Genomic DNA, 22,972 nt, shown 5'->3' on the forward strand with positions numbered 1-22,972 from the left:
ACTTAATTATATTCCAAGAGTTTAATTATATTTCAATAGCTATTTGAAAGATTTTACTTATGGTTTGACAAGAAGATATAAAGATATTTGCAGAATTAGTTGCACACAAAGAGAAAGGGAGAACATGGGAAAACATGACTCAGGTGAAAAATGATGAGGGCCTGGAGATATCCTAAATAAACAGCAGCAAAAAGGAAATCTACCTATAAAGGACTTGTATAACAAGAAGATGCAGAATGTGTATAGTAGAAAGTCCTACACATTGATATCTATACAACCAGGAAAAATAGGGTATAGAACACCTTCTTTAAAAAAATCTCATGCTGTTTTAAAGATCTATTGATCCCCTCTGCACATCTCAAGGTAACACAGTTACTTTGTAGTTGATCCAATAATGTAACAAAGATCTCCCAGGCACTGGATTTACCAAGAAGCCTTTCGGTATTTTTGAGTGGAAACTGAAAGATAGTTGAAGGTCTTGAAATAACAGGAATAAGTGGTATGAAAGTACATATGCTTAATAACCACATGCTGTATTTACACAATAATCCCATTTTTCTTCCAAATTACTTGTCAATAAATCTTTCTCGCTGCACTATAAATTCCAGGGTCATGGACAGAGGTATTTATTAGTGTAATTACAATGCAAAAATAAAACCATTAAGCTTTTAGATCCTGATATTGTTCCATTTATTCTCTCCTTTCCTACTACTTGCCAAGGGGGAGGCGAGTAGTTCCTACAAATGGAATACCCAGAGAATATTGGAAGCTACTTTTAAAAGACTAAAAATGTGCTGGTTCATGCAATTACTTTGTTTAAGTTATCTTTTCTCTTTATCTAAACTTTGACAGAATGTCAGATTTATCTTTTTTGTAATACTGTAGTGCGGCAAACAGACTCAGGATCAAAAGTGTTCTCTGAAATAGGCAACATTACTACACTATTAACACCAAAGCACTCTGGATTTCACTCCATGCCAGTCAGTCATACATTAGACCTAAAATCCCAAGGTCTCATGTGAGTGCTTGACTCATAAAGTGACTGTAGAATGGGGCTGTTGAATCAGACAAGCATGAACAAACCTATTCCATAATTTTCTGGAGAGGGCTAACCTATTCTTACCTGGAATTCAACTTGTGGTTGTAGCTTTCAAAGATTAGCTTTCAAAGATTAACTAAAGTGATGCTACATAATCATGACTTATTCCAGTGTTCTCAGTGTCTAAATTACATACAAATTGATTTAATAGTGAGAACATTTTCTCAGAGTTATCTTAAACTCTTCAGCAAGTTAAAAATAAAATAAAGAGTTTTTCTTACTTAGGGATGTTTTTATTTATCAGATACATAATGTTTCCATCTGATTAGATTGAACATAAATGTAATGAATTGCCAATTACTTTCATTCTTCTTCCAATGTAAAGTAGTATTGGATACAATTTTATCATTTTCTTGCTATATAAAGGTAGTAAATAATATACATGAATAACATTCTTAGTACCAACCAATAAAATATTGTATAGTGGCATAAGTTAGGAAAAAAGAAATGTTCACTTGGTGTAAATACATGTTCAAATTCCAATGTAAAACCTTAACATTGATCAAAAATTAACTATTACTGACATTCAACTTGTAAAACTGGACAGAGGAGGAAATACAGAGAAATGAAACAGAAACATGACAGTAATGATAATATCCTTTCAAAATAAGACTTTCCAATTAAATTATGGTTGTGTGACTTATACTACAATATTTTGCATTGTTGCATTGACCTTCCTGTTAACGCAAACATATAATGAATTCAAAATCAAATTGACTTTAACTTTAACTTGACAGACTTTAACTTTATTCCTCCTCCCATTCTGGTCATTACTTACATATTTTCCAGAAAGTTTGACTCAGAACTAAGTTAATGCAGACGTTCAACAACTTGGTTGCTTCGTTGCTTCGTTGCTTCATTGATGACTACAGCACAAAAACAAATCTAAAAGCGATGTACTGACTTCAGTCTCTTGAGACTAATGTAATACTGATCAATGTTCTAGATACAGAGCAAAGGAAACAGATTTAAAAACCTACCTAAGAGCAAGTTCTTCACTCATTTGTGGTTGGGCACTGGAACAGCTCCCCAGGGAAGTGGTCACAGCAGCAGCCTGACAGAGCTGAAGAAACATTTGGACAGCGCTCTCAGGCACATGCTGTGACTCAGGGATGGCCCTGTGCAGGGCCAGGAGCTGGGTGTTGATGATCATTGTAAATTTTTTCCAACCAAGTATTTCCTATGATTCAATGAATTTAACTCCCTGAACAAACCACAGAAGCATGAAATTTAATGTGAAGTTCAGAGATCTGAAACACAGACTCACTAATAATACTAGAGTGCAGACTTTATCTGAGCTGTGTTCTGTTTCCTTTTACAAAAAAGAGCTCTCAGATCTAACCCACAATTTTGTGCTATCTATGTGTCTTCCTACTGTGTAAAGACAGCAGCTGCTAGAAGGAAGACTATCCCTTCCCATAAACCTAAGTTCCACATACAATGCATTGCAAACTATAAAAAAAATAACAGAAAGGACTAGCTCTATGACAAGTTTCTAGGTAACATAAATCTTTGAAGATTAAGAAGTTAGCAGTAGTGGAAGTTATGTGATAGAGCAGAATGAACAGTTCTACTTATTTTACAAATAGTGTTAACACAATTTGAAGTACCTGACAAATCTCTGTAACCTCCGATTTATTGTACTAAGAAGACAATAAATTGAAGAAGACAATAAATTGAAGACATTATGTCTTTCAACTAAGAACACAGATGACAATGCTAATCCATTCTTACCTACTTTATAAGTTATTTAGGTGTTCAGAACATAGAGAGTATGGAAACTTTAAAAAAAACCCCAACAATCCCCCACATTTAATTAATGAATTATGAATTTTAGTCAGGAAGGAGCTTGCTTCTCTTTAAATGCTAAATTTCACTAATATATATCTCCTGTTAAGTTAGATGATAGCAGTAATCAGCTATACTACTTTCTTTAAGGAACAGCCTTACATTTAATCTGGCAATACACAGAAATGCAGTTTCTTGACAAAGAGACAAGTTTTTAGAATCAACTGTATCCCTCAGTGCATCCAAATTCTAGCAATCTTTTCAACTTAAGATGTCAAAGGAAAAAAATCTCATATCCTAGTTCTGTTCCTACTGTTAATGCAATCTTTCTGAGGAACATGAAAATCACTTGGTCTTCCTCATGTAAGTGAAGTCTTTTAGCCTTTCTCCAAGTTAGAATATTGCAGCATTTTCATAAATAACCGCAAAACTCACTCACAAAGTATGTGTAGTGGTATTAGTAAAAGGAATTGTGTAAATATTTGAAATGGTCTTTCAGAGAAAATATATGTCCATAAATATATGAAAAAGAAAAGCAATTAAAAGCAGAAAATTGTGTATCACTTTCACCTCAAATTCACCCAAGAATAGAGCCTGCTGAGGGAAACATTCACTTCTAACAAACAGAGAAATCCCAATCTTCATCTGAATCTAATAAATTCAGATATATCTATTTAGTGAAGAATGCATTGAACAAAGAATATGTATGTATGATTTGAATGACATAGGTATTGAAAAGAATACTTCAAATCTTCCCACCAGAAAACACCCTTTTGTGAGTGTTATCAAAACATCTGTATGACATTTTTTTTTCCTCATAATTTTATTCTGTCATAAATTAATCACAGCTTCACAGAAGGTACCCTAAATTTTGGGTTGTTTAAACTCAGCAGATTAAACAACCCAAAATTTAGGGTACATTCTTTTAAAACAAGTATTGAAGTTTATATTGAGGCATATCAGTATCAAGCTATATGATTTAACATCTATTGCACTGGAGCTATTAATTAACAATTTATAGAAATTGTTCCATAAATAGAACCTTTAAAATATACAGGCACTACCATACCTAAAAAGAAATAAATATATAGGCTGTGCATATCAATAAGAAACATAAATACTTTACTTGATTAAGACCAGTTGGAATCAGGAATTAAAAATATGTCTGTTATTGATACCTGTTTACCTTATTTGTGTAATAGTTTCTCTTCAAAGAATAAGGAACCAGAGCAAATGATTCACCTCATCTAATAAAAAGAAGTGGTGTTAAAGAGTTGCTTAGTTCCAGCTGACCTTGAACGTAATTGGCTACTTTGGATGTCTCTATGGTATATGCCACTAAGAAGATAAAAATATACAGGATTAAAATCTGAACTGATAAAGCTAAGAAATTAAGTATTACTCCTTTAATAAGCCTACTTTATGAAAGTACATGAATACCAAAATATCTCCTTACTGATTGCTGTCGAACTGTGAATAAGTTTAAAAATAAGCTATCAAAAGTGGAAGTATCTAATATTTTAATTTTCTTCTTCTTACCTGTTCAAAAATTATGATTAAAGAATTCAAAGCATGTCTATTTTTTTTCACACCGTGTCTATCTACCTGACCTTACTTGTATGCTACCATATTCACCAAATTTTTATGTACACTTAAGTCTATACAAGTAATATTATTTTGTATCTTAAGATAAAGTTGGAGGCATATTTTTTTATATTTTGTTTTTTTTACAGTGCAACAGTAAAAATGCTCTTCTTTTTTCTGTATTATTTAAGCATTCACTTGAAACCCTATACAATTTTAAGAACACTGTTTTACAGGGGCAAGGTTGATTATTGCAAAGATGAGATTGTTTCACTGTACTGCAAAATGAGAGCTACAAAAAGCCCCACAAAAACCCCAAACATTTTAAGTCACAAAACCCAATTAAGCTAAATAAAAGTTTCTATCAATTAAGATGCCAGGGCAGACACCATTTCTTCCTGTTATGAATAAAGGCATGAACAAGGTTGGGTGGTGCTTAACTGTGGGAAAGAAAAGATACTTTTTCTTAAAATTTAAAAAACAAAAGATATAGGGCTCAAAATTTAAGAGCCATTTTTACTCCTTGGTATCAAAGTATTATATTAGACTGCCACTTGAATTTCGAAAGTACTTATACAACACAGGTTTGGAATTGTAGAAACAATGATAAAAAGTGAAGGTGAAATGATGATTTAGGATGCATACCTTATAAAATTGTATCTGCATGACTAAAAAAAAAATCAAGGACCACAAGATATTTATCATGTTTTGACATGTTACCACAACTTTCCTGTCTCCTTTTTTGATTCAGTCACAGATACATGCTGTTACAACAAAAATGCAAATTTGTGCTACATTTTGTAGTAAATATTATGAAGAAATTAAGATATATCAATTAGTTTTCTAAGTTGAGGGACAGTACACAGCAACAAGCCTACAATTTAAATTTGGTTTAAAACTCCTCAATGGGAAGGATGGAGACTTACAAAGTAATAAACTAAACCAGTGTACCTGTCAGTAGTAAACTTTAGCCCTAAGGTTTATTTTGTCAATGCTCTTTGCCTCTATTCTATCACCTATATTATTACATTGCATTGTATCTTGAAAGATTTGAGCAATAAACACGCATTTTCCACTAAATTAAGTTGTTCCAGTAGCAAACAAGTGTTAAAGAACTGCAGAATTAGGATGCATTTTAGGATCATGACTGTCTCAAAAAAAATCGTATGTAGCCTTCAATTAATAAAAACCTGAAGCTGTGAAATGTAATTCAGTATCCAATAATCTATGTAACCTATTTGTTTAAAAGTTCCTCCTATATTTTGATTGCCTACAATTGACCTTTCTCTTCACAGTCTCTGAACAAATGAAAAGGTGTGTTTTAGACAAAGTAAAACATGGTGAAAAAACATGTATTAATGTACAAAAAGTAGACAGAAATGAAGATTTCAAGAAGGATTTGTCTTCTAGACCTTGCCTTCCTTATATTCCTAATAGCCATTTAAAAATCTCAAATCGAGCATTTCTCAAAGAAATCAAACACAAGACTAACATCTTATATATACACTGCAGTTATATCAGAAAGAAAATAGCAATAGTATTAACAAGGAACCTGACTGAAAACACTAGCTATTTATGAAGTGAAACACCTAAGACTAGGGAATTGTGAGGGAGAAAAAAAAACTACAGAAACCAATAGGTAAATTGGAAATGTCACTGTCTTGTACCCTTAGTGAGGTAAGGCATTTTTAGTAAATAATAAAACCAGTGAAAATACTCCTTAATAAATTTAACAACTTCCTTCAACATCCTCCACTATACATCACTTGAAGTCTCTATTTTGCTGCAACTCATCCTCTTTGACATCTACTTTCATTGTAATATTTTCAATATTTATGACATTCCTACTACTTTTGCAGCTGGAATCATTTTGGTTCTCCTCCTGCTTGACACTTCTACTCTCAGAATTACAAGTGCTTGTATTTCTCAAAATACTGGTCCCTTTGCTCAGTTATCAATTGACAGAAGAATACTGGGAGATGAAAAGACAGTAGTAGGGCTGAAGAGCAGACACAAGCAGCAAAGCTTGCTTTAAATAGAAAATAACTAAAAGCTGCCGAGCTCAGGTCACCACCTATTACTGGCTTGCCATCACAAAGTTTTCTCTCTTCCCATGTTATATATCCACCTGGTTTCAAATACTCAAATACTCTCAAATACCTCAAATACTCTCTCTGTTCCTCTGTTTGTCATCAGAGATTCTGATAACATGATCTTTTCCCTCATTACTCATTACATCTACAGAAAGTTCTAAATTCTGATGAAAAAAGGATATCTCTCTATCATCACCTCACATATTCCAAACAGACAAATGTATTCTCCATCCTAAGATTATATTCAGGAAACAGACAGTCCAGGTTTTAAAATATTATTGTGACCTCTATCAAAAATCAAAGTATCCCTGTACTTTTTCATTTATTTTTTCTATAAATTGCAAACACCTTGTGATAGCTAGATCTGTCACTTATGTCCCCTATAAATTTCACACACTTCACATATATTAGTGCACACCACCCAGTTTCAAGAGCAGAAAAGTGATGTTATACATTGAAGTATCTTGAAAGTGTTTCTAAGTACCCTAAAATTTCAATGGGCTATGTAGTATGTGTGCATTTATATTTTATTTGCACAAGAACTATGACATTTGGCTTATTCACCAAAAAAAAATTTCAGATGCCTAATTAGTGCCTAATCATCTTACCTTTACAGATTCACTTAAGACTTGGGTTCTATCTGCTTCTTCACTGGATTGCAATTCTAGTTTATTATTTAACTCCTGTAGCTGTTGTGCTTGTTCATTCAAAAGCAATTGTGCCTGATGCTCCCGATGTAATGCATTATTTAATTCTTCACATACACTTTCAAACCTCTCATGGGTGATTAATTTCTGATAAGAAAAATAAATTGTATTTGATTATGTAACTATACTTACCTGTTTACATACTTGACTTCCCAAGTTCCACTTGGGAGCATATTAAATTCTAAAATAAAAGCATGCTAAAGGTTATTATTTATTTTAAGACAGACCACCAAGCAATGAAATGATCAGACAACTTTATTCACTGTATTTTTTCGAAACAGTATTCAAACTCTTGTAAACAGTACGCATTTGCTATTCTATTCAAATTAACACCCTAGATTGCTAAGAACCAATATTTAGAAGGAAATATGCAGATAAATGTCCCACATTTTAGTGCATATCTTGTTAATCCTTGTAAACATCTTCCCAAGCTCTTTCTCACTTTCCAAAAGTGTTCCAGAAAGACAAAATAGTTCTTCAAGGAAAATCATTGTCAACAATTGAATGGCAATCTAAACTGTGATATCTTCCAATTTTCCCAGAACTGTAAGCATTAAAACCCAGTATGAGCAAAACTGAAGATAAGCAGATATAATTTTGTCTGTTTGAGTAAAAAACCCCAATATTTTACCAGCTAGGAACAGGAAGAAGAATGGATTTGACACTATCTGTTAAATACTCTCTGCTTGGAAGTATCTTGATTGGGACACACTGACGAGTCTACCAACTATGCTTCAGTATCAGGTCACAGCTACAGAAAACACAGCTTTTTCTGGGCCACAGCTGTTTTAGCTGTACAGTGTACCTGTTGAGCATGTATTCATTAACCATTCTTAATTCTTAACCATTAACAATCTCAAATAGTTCAAACATATGTTCAATTCTGAATGCAACCTACAAGAAATAAGCATAGTTGGAAAGGTGCTTAGTGAACCTCCAGCATGCTAAAGCAAGACAAGTTTCTTCCCCTCCAAGGGCTGAAGACACAGTTCTGTAAATATGATAGGGGTCTAACTGAGAACCCACCAAATGGCATTACCCCTCAATTACCATGTCCATTAGTCACAATACTGTGGTTTCAAGCAGTTAAGGAACCTTTTTGTTGTGTCTTCTTGCTCCTGTTGGACAATCTATTTAAAGGCTAGCGAATGCATTGTGCTTAAGTAAATCAATCAGTGACAGCTAGGAGTCAGAGGAATTTGGTGCATACATGCTAGCAGGAATGTAGAAGAGGGCCTTTTTTCCCCTTCCATAAACTTAGTCCTTCAGAGGAACAGCCACACTAAAATTTGCATTGACTAGCTCAGGGCATAACCCAGCATCAAAGATACAGAAAAATGTCTATCATAATATTCAGCAATATCCACACAGAGTTTATACTTCTTGAAGTTCTCATGAACATACTTATTCAATATCCTCATGGCAGCTGACTTTAATCTGCTGAAATGAGATCTATAAATGTTTTTGGGGTATATAAATCACATCAACATTTTCAACATACAGAAGAAAACCTGGTTGCTGAAGACCAAACATATAATTTACAAGAGCACCTCATTCTACAAATCAAAAAGAAACTCTTGGGGAAGGGAAGCCTTTCTAAACACATCTGACTTCTAGTTTAGTGACACTTACAATGCAAATCTTCTGGAATATTCTTTTAATATTAGAATGATTTTATACTTATTTTCAAAAGAACACACACAAACATGTCTTATAAGCAGTCACCTCTAAATCAAATATACTTACTTGCTTAAGTATATTTAATTGCTCTTGCAGCCTCTGTGCTTTCTCTGCTTCTTTTTTTATCTCACTGAAATTTGATTTGAATTCTGCAAGTTGTAGGCGCAGTGAGAGGCGTTCCACTTCTGCTGTATGAAGTCTTTGTGTAAATTCAAATATTTGCTTCTGCAAGGATTCTATGTTTTTCTGTCAATAATCAGAAACAAATTTATGTGCTTTAACATGAACTATTTTATCAATAAAAGAGTCACATGTAATACCCAAGCAAATTGGACAAAGCTCTCATTTTGTCCATCATCTCTAAGATGCATGAGTGCAAAAAGTGAACTTGTTTCATCTTAGTACTCTTGAGGGTAACTGAAAATTCTGTTTTCAAGAAAGTACTATTTTAATGTGAGGCCCACAATAAAAGACCAATTATTTCAGGTTTCTCCTTTCCCTCTGATTATAGGGAAGACAGCTATCTTTACTGAAAGACAGAACACAAAGCACCAGAAAACAGAAACACCACCCCCCTCACCCCCCCAAAAAATAAACCACAACAAAAAAACAATTCTGTAACATTTAATTGAAGCCAAAAGCAAGTTAGTTCTTACAAAGCAAATAAAACTTTGAAAGAACTTTAAAAACCCTTTTTCTTGGATACATCAAATCTCTTCTTAAAATTCTTTGACATACAAGAAAAAACACATTCATGCTCTAATGCTTCTGGGTGTTGGGAATCTGATGTCTACATAGTTGTAATAGTTCAATGTAACAGTCTCATAAACTGAAACAAAATTATGGTACTATCAAGAGAGCTTCACCCTAACACTTAGGCCATGAACCTACTGCTTACATAAGGTAGGACTATAATTATACATACCATACTGGATACTCTGTCACACAATCCAGCTTCCAGGGCCTGGGTATTTATTTTATTGAGTCCATGAGCCAGGCTCTGTACCAAGGAGTCCTTCTCCAGATAAGTAATATACTTGCAGTGGTCTAATGGAACTGTCTCCATTATAACATTCAGCTTGTCCATAAGTTTTGAAAACGAATTCCTGGCTGCACTTAACAGTAACTTTCCAGAAAACCAGGACTTTGTACCTTTAAAAAAAAAAAAACAACAAAAAAAACCCAAAAACAAACAAAACCCCCCAAACAAACAGTCAAACAAAAAAACCCCTACAAAACAACAAAACCCAAACCAAAACACAGAAAAGAAACATCAAATAGGTTATTATTTCAGTTTCTTACAGTGAAAGAAACCACAATAAAGAAGATCTTAAAGATACTCAATAGAAATTTTCCATTAAGGACTGGAAGATTGAGTTCAAAGGAATATCTCAGAGAGAGACTTTAAGACAAATTGTGTATTTAGCAATGAAAATTCTAATCCTATCAATTTACAAATGGGAGGGTAGAATAAGATTCTAAAGAATAGGATTTCTTTGTCATAGACTACTTGTCCAGTTGTTATCATGTTCCCCAATACCATCCTTTCTAAAGACTTTAGTGTTCTAATTTTGTAATTCAGAAAACATGCAAGACAAATGCAAGCAAATGGAAGTCAGGCCAAATAAGTCAGAAGTAATAGCACATGGTGAAACACTTTATTGTAATATTTCCAAGGCAAACTTCTGAGGGTTTCTTGATTTTTCCTCCCTCCTCTCTACAGATGTCTAAATCATTTGCTGTTCAAAATTAGTGCGGCTTGGTACCTTAATGCCATACTATTTATATTCTGAGACAAGAGAATATAATTTACCTTATTCCAAGGCAATTAAAATTTTACAGCTACAATTACGTATTTCCCCACAGGATTTTGGTAATCATCCTTCTCATATAATGGACTTAAGGCCCCAGCACACCCAACATGTCCTGCTTACTGCTAGATTCGTCAGGTCTGTAATTAATAATTGTGTTTAATGTTGATAAATAAAATTGTCAGTGCTCCTTCCACTAATTGGTATTCCAGATAACAGTTAATAGGTTTATTTATGCCTTAATAAAAGTCTTGTAATTTAGTTTTCCCTCTGCTAGGCAGGTCTTAATCTGTCATTACTTGTCTTATGATACTATCAGTGTAAGATGACAAGCATGGAAGAGCTTATTTACATTCACTAGTACAGGAGATCTCCTGTTGCTGCAGTGAACTAAAATATTTGCTTAAGAGTATAAACAGAAAAAAATAACCCTGGCTTAAGTTAAATAATTTCTGCTTATAGACTGTGAAGGAAAAAGCCAGAGGTACAAAGCAAACAGAACATGATTATTGATGTGTTTTTATTACAAATCTCATTGTAAAGGAGACAATTTACATGTGAGGTTGAGATTTATCTGTAAGGAATAACAAAAAAAGCACATGATAAAATCAAATATTTTATTTTCAAAGCCATTTTCCTGCTCAGTTTTGAAATAGCACCACTCCAATGACTCCAGTGCTTAACTGGAGTATCATTTTTGAGTACATGCTCTCCATAACCTCAGTAGATCTGTCTTTTCTTCATGACTAAAATAGCACCTTTGAAGTTAAAAATCTGATGAGGCATTTTTATCTTGCACTTCAACTAACTGAACTTCCTTTGCAATAAAAAAAATTATTCTTTTCATACCCAGAAAAAACTGCTATTGCAATTCTCCAGTCAGAATGCATTCACTAGTTGAATGTTTAGTTAAATTAACCTAAAATTAAAACTAGAACATTTTTATGGCCTTCTATGTAAGATGATGCCAAAACCTTCTCAAAAACTGTCCTTTGCCATGATTTTTGGTATATATAGGATAAAGGAGCTCAATGAGCTACTGTTCCTTCACTTTTCCCAGTATTTCCACTTGCTATCTCAGGTTATGAGATATTGTTCGCCTGTCAGAAGCACATATTGTTTCTCCATATGTGTAGTACCTAGCATGGCAGCCCATTCCCTATGCCTAGAATCTTATGTTTAACTATATCAAAAGTAAATTTAAAATAATAATGCAGACAAATGTCAGGTAGCATTTTCAAATGATCATTCCACTTCCAAACAAGCACTCTCCTTAACCAGTACAGTTCAAGATATCACAGAACCACCAGGTTGAAAGAGACCTTAAAGATCAAGTCCAACCTGTGCCCTAACACCTTAACTAAACCATGGCACTGAGTGCCACATCCAGGGATGGGGACTCCACCACCTCCCCAGGCAGGCCATTCCAATATTTTATCATTCTTTCTGTAAAAAACTTCTTCCTAATATTTCCCCTGACACAGCTTGATCACAGCTTAAGGCATTTTGTTGGGGTAGCAATAAATAGTCATGTCCTCCATTATTTTTATGAAGAGTAGCTTTGACTAAATAGACAGAAATATTTTGAAGGAAGTTACTTATTGCTTTGAAAGATAAAATGAAAACATAAATCAGTTCCACAAGAAACTGTATCTGTAATAACTGAGAGGAGCATAGACTCTTTAAGTATATATATATTAAGTACCTGCCATGAAGGATGAAAGAATTACAATAAAAATTAAATTATGTGTTAAATTATGTACTTTATGATGTCTCTAAGAAATTATTAACACAAATACAGGTATATGACAAAGCAATTAAGCTTTACATTAAGTAAATGAAAAAAGTGTCAAATATTACTTCACTGAAAGATGAAAAAACAATTCTTGTTTATTCTGTTTTGGTGAAATTGAACACTAGTCAGCAGGATTAACTTTGTACTACACAAGACTTAAATGTTCATGTCAAACTTCTAAAGCTTTATATATTTAACAGTTGATGATATTTGTAGTGAAAACTTTGGCTGTTACTGTCTCTGGTTTATGACAGTACAGATTTTGTTCAAATAAACCTAAAATCTAACTCTACAAAAAAACCCAAAGCAAACAAAAAAACTCCAACACTGCAATGAATTTGCATTGAAACTGAAGCAAAGAGATCATTCCAAGGCATGTTGGAATGAGACCCAAACTAACTAACTCTATGAAGGGAAACGATCTTCAATGTCAAAACAGAACCACTTATTTAAAGGCTGATATACGTGCCTCAGATGGTTCCCCAGAACCTAGCAATTTTTAAACATAATTTCTAAGACACTGAATCATTCCATATTGATGATCCAGACAGCACCTTCTTGTAGAACTCTCTCTCCTGTGACATATAGTCTAATCCAGAACTGCCATTATTTAAAGATATGAAAGAATTGCCTATTTATAATTTTTTAAGAAATTCAACATAATTGAAGTCAGTTTGAAGATTTAAGTTCTACTTAAAATATTACTAAAAGAAAAACATAATGTAATTTTCTAAGTGTGGAAGCTTTCAAATATATTCCTTCAGAGCCTAATTACTTCAACATTCTGGAAATTTCATATCAAACTTTAAATTATTTATTACTATTTTTTGACCTAAAAATTCTTAGGAGACTTGATCTCATGAGCAACAGAATTCCAAGTAATACATGAGCAGATAGACCTTGAGGTTCTGTGGAAATTACTTAATAGACATAAGATATTAAAGAATCACCAAACTGACTGTGGTCATAACATTCCCAGCATGGTTCTTCCTAATTCTCAAAAATCAAGCCTGTGTTGAGTGCAGAGATATCTAGTACATAGAGACCAGTAGAATTCCCATATTGTTCAAACTGCCAAAATATCATGATGTTTTCTAATCAGTCACTTCAGCAGATCCATGCTGCTGCTCCATTTCTCTCAATTCTTCTTCAATTTGCTGTTCCTACACAATACTCTGTACACAGGAACACTTGCAGTATAAACCCTGTAAATACTCAGAAATACAGTTCAAACTTTGCTTTGTAAGGATATAAATTTAAGTTACTGAAAACAGGATGACCAAAGAAGAGAGCTCTGAAACTGCATCAAAACAATTTTGTTACAATGTCTTCTGGGATCAATTTGTTGTTTAGACTTCTGGGAAATGAATCATCTTATCCCTGTCCTGCTACTTCCATTTATTCATATAAATTATCCCTCCTTAAACATCCTTTATTCTGTGACAGAAGTGTTGGTATTTTAAAACTACAATTTACTGAAGAACTAAGGATGGTAGCAATGCAGAGAACCAAGCAAACTCTTAGGTCAGTTCTTGCTGCAAATAAGTTAAGGAAAATAGTTAACAGCTGGGAATCATGAGGTGATATTTCCAAAGACTGACATTACAATTTTTCATAGGCATTGTAGAATTCTATACAAGCAGAGACTGGGAAAATTAGGAAATCTAGACACAAACCTAATTAAACATAAACTTAGAGAGGGAACACTGCAGAGACATAAAATAAGGACTGCTATGCACTGTATAAACTGAGAGCATTTTATTTCTCTCTCCAAAACGGTAAGATAGCAAATAAAGCACATGAAAATATTATCCATGAAATTCACTGTTTTCCAGATTTGGAACTACTAAATTCATATAATATAAAACACGGTATGAAATTATTTCCTTTCAGTCAGCCGCTGCAATGTCCCAAGTTGAAGATGTGTCAGTTTTAGAGCCTGCACTTAAGAAATACACAAATCAAATAAAAACAAAACTACATAGATTTTCTCCATAGAAAAAATATTAGGTTGAGCTCCAGGAAAACACTTCTTGAATATTAGACCAGATGAAGAAGATAACTGGGAACCTTTTAAGAGTTACTTCAAGGTTCTTACAAGAACCTTGTAAGAGTTACTTAATTTAAAAGCTTAGCCTACTTTTTAGGCTAAGCCTTTAAAAACAGGTTAGCCAAATATCTATTTGTGTGGTTTAGATTATTTTTAATATGTCACAGTCAAACAGGCAGAATGGTATAAATGCTTTCTAAAAGCACTCTCCAGCCTTCTGTTCCCATGACTCTATATACCAGAAGGATAAAGTATCACATCACCAATTAAAGAAAATTCAATCTGTTCCATCAATATAGCTCTCAGGAGATTTGATCCAGAATAGTTTAAATAAATCCTAAAAATGGAGATGATGTAACCGTCCTGATTATTTTTTTAATCTTCAACTACAAGAATATACTTTTAAAATTACCTGGTTTGTTGACAACATCCTGCAATTCAGTGACAGAACTGATTATTGCAGCAAGGAGGTTGGAACTAGCAAACCAGCGGAGTGCTTCCACACAGTCAAGCTTTTCATCTTCACAACCTATGAAATAGAATTGTAGCTACCAATATAACTGAATAACAGTTATATTGGTATATAGACAGACTAAGCATTTCCTTTTAGGGGAAATTACATGTATCAAGTTATCTAGAAGTTCCAAATTCAGAAATTACATTTGTTAAAATGTCATTAAGTTTGTTTTTAATTAAATACATTAAATTAAATTAAATACATTAAATTAAATTAAATACATTAAATACACTCTATTATAAATAATATTACTTACTATATGTTATTCACTAGTCATGTCTTTTGACACAACATTTATCAAAGAAGAAAAAAATCAGCTTACTTAACAGATTACGCTTGCCTTTGGATTCTCCTACACAAACAGGAATTCCAATTCCTTCTTTTAAGCCATTTGTCCAGATGAAGAGGGAACTAGAAGACTGTGCTAAAACCTTAAGTCTGTTGGCTGCCAAAACTGCAATCACAGCTCTTCGGAATACATAAATCAGGCCCTGGGATTTTCTTCTCTTTAGTTTTGCTTCATCTTGATTGTTTTCCTTATCATCAGAGAGAGCATGAACTAGGGTCCTAATCTTCTGGTTCACTAATTCATAAATGTTCGCCTGATCCTGGAGAAGGTCTCTTTGGGAAGACATAGAACACAGTCTGCCATACAGAGGATACAGGGCCCCTGCCAATAGTGCACAGGCTGCCAGGAGGGAGGAATGCTCCTTTTGAAACTGTGTTAACATCTTTTTCACAGAAATGTTTTCAAGAGCCAATTTCTCTAGACTTTTTTCAAGGACATAAATTTTTTCCTTATTTTTCTCTGCTGCTTCTTGGTACTCCTAGAGTAAGAGAAAAAAAAAACACCAAACAAATAAACCCAGAAGAAATATTAACAAAAAGTTTTTTTACTTAATGAAATAATTTTTACCTAGACAAAAGATAAAAGAAAATACTTTCTTTTTTTCTTCACATTCAAGTAACACACTAAAGGAACAAATATTATTAGTAATGATGATGAAACTATCTCTCCTAATAAACTGTTAAACAATGAAATGTTAAACATGAAAACAAAATAACAAAGTAAAGTTTGCACAATCTTCAGTTAGAAATGGATTCCTAGTTCCTGATGATAACCCTTGGTACTCCAATAGCCTGCACCCTGTTGTCCACAATGCAGTTTTATCAGTTGACTTAATAACAATTGCTTAGTAAGGAATTACATGCTCCAATTTAAGAAAGACCATTGCTTTACAAAGAAGAAATAAAGTTAGCATAAGGGAGAAGAAAAAAATAAGGAAGGCTCTGGAACATAAATGTAGACAGATTGGCAGCAGCTGGAAAAGGGGAAGTAAAGGTGATCTCTTAATTACTTTGTAATCAACCCCCTACTTATATATTCACAGATTAATTAGGTCTCATACAGAAGTGAGTTTTCAAAAGAACAGTGTAATACAGATGTTTTTATTTTGCCTAGTACCATAATAGATTTTTTTAAGTTGCTGAACATTTTTTTTCCTCTAAAAGCCCTGAAACAGGGAAAGAGGGAGATTTAAAATAGCAAGCTGGTATAGAGAAATTAAGATGGTAACAAGTCAGGAAATGCTAGGACTACAGTTAGAGGATGCAGACTGCAGTACTGGAATCAAGACGCTACACTGAGAGCTCTAAGTGACCTCAGAGACTTAAACTGGGTTCTTGATGCATAAAAGCCTGCTGTGATTGAAACAGTGACTACATTTAAACAGGCTCCACTGGTATAGGGCGATAAATTTTAGGCACTGTTCACAAAGAATGTACAAGCTCAAGTTAAATGCTAATACTTCAGCTACAACACATGGTCACAAAAAGGCAAACATGGATGCAACTACAAGTCCATATGATGATGAAAACTGAGGATTTTTCTAAGTTTCAGATGCCTCTCTTAGAGCTATAGACAATTTTGTTGAACATAGAGTGACATTATTCCTGTAGCAGTGGTCTAAAAAGAAGCAAAATGGTATTATCCAGCCATATTCTCCTGCATTCTATTTGGTACAGGTCCCAAACTAGTGGTGAGCAAGGCACCCTAGTTTCTTTTACCTCCTCCATCAAGCACAAAAGGGAAAAAAATGTACACAGCTATCCCTAGAATGAAAATAGAAGATTCCACGCTTCTATAGAGATGTACCCTAGTCAGTTCAAAATGTCTTTGACCAAATAAATATTTTATAATTTTTCTGGAAGGGAAAGAATTTGTAATGCTGTTAAAATACTTCAAGCAATACAAAAATAGACTAGGCCACTAAAATATTTAATTTCAAAATGCAATTAAGAGGCCACATATGTCACTTTACTAAGCTGAAATAAAGTATGAACATGGACAATACTTTCAGTGCTACTGCATTATTTACAGTGTTTGATTTTTATAGATGAAAACTCTGATAGCATGACTGGAAGGAACTGAAAAGGTGAGCCAAATTTAGAAAACAGCCTATGGTTTCTGGCCATCACAGGTGAAAGGCCAATGTCTAAGCAAACAAACTGTGATCCCTACAGGGTTTTTGGACAGCAATACCAATATTCAGTGCTCTTACTAATTAAGGCGCTTCTTTAATGCTTTTTGTGATATGGTAATATGCAAAAGTAAATAAGACAACCTTTGACTTCAGAAATGTAAGTTTTGCAAGAAAATAGACCTTCTCTCTTTTACTGGCTAATAATTTCTTTTGCTACACCAGACACTGTTTCTAGAGTTTTCTTTAAAGCTTAAAAGCACGGTTCTTGAAAGAGACATGGGCTTTTTTTCCTAAACATTGGCAAGCTGGTTTCCTTTGGTGTTTGAGCTTTGAGGGGCACCTCACTGAGTTGCAGAGCTCTATCAATTCCAAGAAACCTTAACAAAAAATCAGGTGCTACTAGCAAAACTATTTTATCCTACTTCTTACTACACCCTTAGCCTTTATTCTGGCATAGAAACAGAACTGAAAACTAGAAATATAATGACACAGAGACATCAAAAGGTTTTTCTTTTGGAGAGCTGAGCATAGATGGCAGTAGAGGAGAGAGGGCCCACCCCCACATGCACTAAAGCTGCCCCCAGGGAGGGCAAGCAAGCAGGAACACAATTAACAGAGAGGGCAAACAGCATGAAACATGAGCCAGAGCACCACGACACTGTTTGCACATGCCGGGCAAGCAGGAAGGGCACGGAGGCACAGCCAACTCAAGCACTTAGCTCAGTTGGTGATCTTCACTCTCAGTGATTGAGCTGAGGTGTGGTGTTTGTTTGGACAAAAGTTACTTCCTCTGTGCACACCAGAAAGGATGGGGCAACCCAGATGGAGTGCCCATGAAACCATGCAGGAGTTTGGGTCTCAGACTGCAGGGAATTGTGGAGCCCAGCACTGTTCTCAGGGCAGCAGAGACAACAGCTGTGTGAATTGTGATCAGGTGGATGACTTACAAAGCCTAACGCTGGAGCTGAGAGAAAAAGTAGAAAAACTAAGAAGAATTAGGGAGCCTGAGGAAGAGACTGAGTGGTGGAGCTGCATTCTACCACACCTCAAATGCACCCACTGTCCACTTCACCTGAAGCAATGGATCCCCCACCCTCTCACCACCAGGCAACATGGGACCTTAGAGACAGAGGTGAGTGGAAACAGATTTCTCCTTGGGGGGAGCAGGTGAATCTCCTCCCAAACTACTCACCTTCCTAGGTGCCCTTATACAGCAGGTATGGGGCCCTGGAATCTCAGAATCAGGGAAAGGAGAATGTGGATGGAAGTCCATCTAGGCTGGACCGATTGTCTAGGACAGGGCAGCCTACCCCTTACATTTTGACCTCCTCAATTAAGAAAAAAAGGAACGGCAGTAGTGACTCCCTTTTTAGAGAAATGAAGAGCCCAATATGCCAACCAGAATTAACCTATACAGAAGTATGTTGCCTCCATGCAGCCCAGAAAAGAGACATCACCAACAAACTGCCCAGTGGTACAGCCAACTGATCACTACCCATTACCTGTTTACCAGCTGGGTAGCAACAAAGTCCCAATAAAAAGGCTGTGAATGATCAAGAGGGACCTCAGGGCCTTGGGATAACTGGTCAAGGGATCTGGAGCACAAGCTGTGTTCTCTTCTCTCCTTCCAGTTGTGGGGAATGATGGGGCAAAACCCAGGAAAATCCCAGAGGAACATATGGCTTCAAGAGTGGTGTTAACATCAGAATTTGTGGGGTTTTGATCATGGGTCAGTTTATCTGATACTGAGTCTGCTGACAACAAATGAGATCCTCCTAGCTCAAAGAAGGAAAAGGATCTTAGCAGGGTTCACTGAAAAGAGGTTTAAACTGGATTTAAAGGGGGACAGGAACAAGGCCAGGCTTGACAGAGAAAAGGTGTGGGAAGGGGAGAACTACAATGATCACCCAAGCAGCAAAAGGATGCTTAGGAGGGGATGCCTCCCGAGGGTACATGAATCCAAAGATGTAACCAGAAGACAGACTGTGCACTCCCACTGGGTATATTGACACAATCAAATACTTCCATGGAGTGCTGTACACCAATGCACACAAAATGGGGAAGAAAGAGGAGGAACTGGAGATCTATGTGATGTCAAAGGACTCTGACCTTTGCAATTAGAGATGTGGTGTGAGAGCTCATGTGACTGGAATGCTGTAATAAAGGAAATGCTATTTAGGAGAGGCAAACCAAGAAGGCGAGGTGGTGGAGTTACCCTCTCTTGAGGCAACACCTGGAATGTAAAGATCTCTATCTTGGGGTGGATGGTGAGTGAGTCAAGAGCTTATGGGTCAGGATAAAAAGGCAGATCAGTAGGGGTAACACTTGTGGGTGTTTGCTACAGGCCACCTGAGCAGCAGGAGAAGGTGGATGACATCTTCTACAGGCAGCACAAAGCAGCCTTAGAGTCAGAGATATTGGTTCTTGTAGGAGACTTTAACTATCCTGACATCTGCTGCAGAACCAGCACCATGAAACACAAACAGCCCAGGAAGTTCTTGAGAAGCAGTGATGACAACTTCCTGTCACAGGTAGTGGCGGATCCCACAAGGAATATTGTGCTGCTTGACCTCACACTAACAGGGAAGGCCTTGCTGGGGATGTGAAGGTTGGGAGTTCAGCAGCAGGGGAGGAGGAAGCAGAGCAGCAAATAAAATGGTAACCATGTTAGCTCAGGAGAGCTAACTTTAGTCTCTTTGGGGATCTTCTTGGAAGAATCCCACAGGAAGAGCCCCTTAAGGGAAGAGAGGTGCATGAGAGTTGGTTGATGTTCAAGGATAAGTTCCTCCAGGCTCAAGAACAACACATCACGATGTGCAAGAAGTCAGGCAGAGAAGGTAACAGACTTGCATGACCAAATGAAGAATTGTCATTACCCAGGCAGGAAATACACAGGAGATGGAAAAAGGTCATTTAGAATGAAGATAGAGAGGTTGTCAGAGTAAGTAGAAATGAGACAAGGAAGGTCAAGGTGCATCTGGAATTAAATGTGGCCAAGCGCGTCAAGGACAAGGGAGATGATCCTGCCCCTCTACTCAGCCTTAGTGAGGCTACATCTGGAGTGCTTTCTCCAGTTCTGGGCTCCTCGTTACAAGAGAGACAAGGAGCAACTAGCTCCAACAGGGTGACAAAGGGACTGAAGCATCTTTCTTAAAATAGAATGAGGTACCTGGGTCTGTTCAGCCTCAAGAAGAAACGACTGAGAGGCAAACTCAGATATATATTGTCTCTCACAACATCCTTGCAGCTAAGCTCAGGAAATGTGGGTTAGATGGATCTTGGGGTGAATCAAGAACTGACAATTGCACAGCTTAGTGGCTCTGTACAGACACTGTCCTATTAGGGGAGCACAAAATCCACATGGAATAATGATTTTCAAAGCTCAGGTTGATGTGACAGCTGGAACGAGCCAGAGACTAAAACATAAAGCAATGTCTGCTGCAATAGGCTGCAAGGGCAACAAAGTTTTTTTTAAAGACACTTCACATCAGTGATGGAAACCAGTCTGTGACACAGCCCCCAAAAGCTCCTCTAAGAAGAGGCTCCAACAAAAAGGGGATATGCAGAATGTAGTCCTCATAGTTCCCTTCCACACTCCCTGTCCCGTCAAAAAACCTGAGCAGTGGACCAGAATCTAGGTGGAAGCCTGCAGTCAGTGATGCTCCCAAGGGTCCAATCTCATTGAATTTGTTTATCAGTGACCTGGAGGATGGGACCAAATGCACCCTCAGCAGGTTTGCTGGTGACTCCAAACTGGGGGCAGTGGCTGATCCACCTGAAAGCTCTGCTGCCATTCAATGGGACCTTGATCAGCTGCAGGGTTGGGCAGAGAGAAACCTGGTGAGCCTCAACAAGGGCAAGTGCCAGGTCCTGCACCTGGGGAGGAACAGCCCCAAGTGCCAGCACAGGCTGGGGCTGACCTCCTACAGAGCAGCTCTGTGGAAAAGGACCTGGGACTCCTGGTGCATCACAAGCTGTCCATGAGCCACCAGTGCCCCTGTGGCCAGGAGGGCCAATGTCATCCTGGGGTGCACTGGCAAGAGTGTGGCCAGCAGGTCAGGGAGGTGATCCTCCCCCTCTACTCAGCCCTGGTGAGGCCATTCCTGGAGTGCTGTGTCCAGTTCTGGGCTCCTCAGCACAAGGGAGACAAGGAGCTACTGGAGAGGGTCCAGTGGAGAGCCACAAGGATGATCGGGGGTCTGGAGCTTCTCTCTCATGAGGAGAGACTCTGGAAACTGGGAATGTTTGGTCTGGAGAAGACTGAGAAGAGATCTCATCAATACACAGAAATATCTCAAAGGTGGGTGTCAGGAGGATGGTGCTGGACTCCTGTCAGTGGAGTGACCCAGCACTGATGTTGGATGAGGAGCAATGGCCAAAAACTGAGGTATGAGAAGTTCTACCTCAACATGAGGAAAAACTTCCTTAGACTGAGGGTGGCAGAGCACTGGAACAGGATACCCAGGGAGATTGTGGAGTCTCCCTCTCTGGAGACACTCAAAAGAAAAAAAAAACCAAAAAAACTTGATGCATTCCGATGTAACCTGCCCTAGATGACTTTGCCTTGTCAGGTGGGTTGGACTAGATGGTCTCCAGTGGTCCCTTCCAAACCTAACAATTCTGTGACTCTCATCAGTGTCTACAAGTATCTAAAGAAAGGGTGTCAGTGGATGGATCCAGGCTCTGCTCAATGATGCCAAGAAACAGGACAAGAGGCAATGGGAACAAACTGACACACAGGAAGTTCCACCTGAACAAGAGGAGGAACTTCTTTTCTGTGCAGTGACCGATTGCCCAAAGAGATTGTAGAATCTCACTTTCTGGGGATATTAAGGAACAATCTGGACACAATTCTGTGCAATGTGCTCTAGGACAACCCCCTTGAGCAGGGGGTTGCACCAGATGACCCACTGTGGTCCCTTCCACCCTGACCCATTCTGTGATTCTGTTAGTCAGTGATTCCTGTCATTCAGCTGTTTCATTTTTCCAACTATATATATAAACATACAGGTATACCTAAAAACAACATCAACTCTTTGCTGTGTTTTAAGTACGTGGGCCAGACATGCCTACTAAAGAAAGACAGGTCAGGACCAGTACAGTTACATACATTTATCTTCCTCCCTTTGTACTGATTATAGTGATTTTTCAAATAATTGTAATATATCCCATCCTTTATCTAATTCACCTGTCTTGCTGTAAAAGGCCTCCCAACCAAGGAAAAAGCAAACAATTTTTTTTTCTTCCCAGGGGACTTTTTCCTTTGCCTGTTTAGCAAACCTTTGATTTTTCTGTTAAAATTGACATTTTAAAGTAGTTAAAGTATTTTTCTCTCACAATATGTTTTTCCATATAAGAACAAAAC

At 36.6% G+C, this 22,972-nt stretch overlaps 1 protein-coding gene across 6 annotated transcripts in view; it reads right to left on the reverse strand.

The window, feature by feature from the left end:
* Window positions 1–22,972, reverse strand: part of CCDC171 (coiled-coil domain containing 171) — a 158,303-nt gene that overhangs the window by 68,781 nt on the left and 66,550 nt on the right. For 4 of the 6 annotated variants that reach the window (XR_013180148.1, XM_077172123.1, XM_077172121.1 and 1 more), the window contains 5 exons: window positions 15,447–15,951; window positions 15,020–15,136; window positions 9,877–10,181; window positions 9,018–9,197; window positions 7,173–7,358 (listed from right to left, as the gene is read on the reverse strand). Coding sequence is in view for 5 of the 6 variants with exons in the window: in XM_077172123.1 (XP_077028238.1) it covers window positions 7,173–7,358; window positions 9,018–9,197; window positions 9,877–10,181; window positions 15,020–15,136; window positions 15,447–15,951 (1,293 nt within the window). In the remaining variant the exon portion in view is untranslated. The remainder of the gene's footprint in view (window positions 1–7,172; window positions 7,359–9,017; window positions 9,198–9,876; window positions 10,182–15,019; window positions 15,137–15,446; window positions 15,952–22,972) is intronic. The other 2 variants (XM_077172122.1, XM_077172124.1) reach the window with 2 other exon arrangements.

This window comes from Agelaius phoeniceus, chromosome Z (genome assembly GCF_051311805.1).
Source record: "Agelaius phoeniceus isolate bAgePho1 chromosome Z, bAgePho1.hap1, whole genome shotgun sequence".
NCBI classification, from domain to species: domain Eukaryota; kingdom Metazoa; phylum Chordata; class Aves; order Passeriformes; family Icteridae; genus Agelaius; species Agelaius phoeniceus.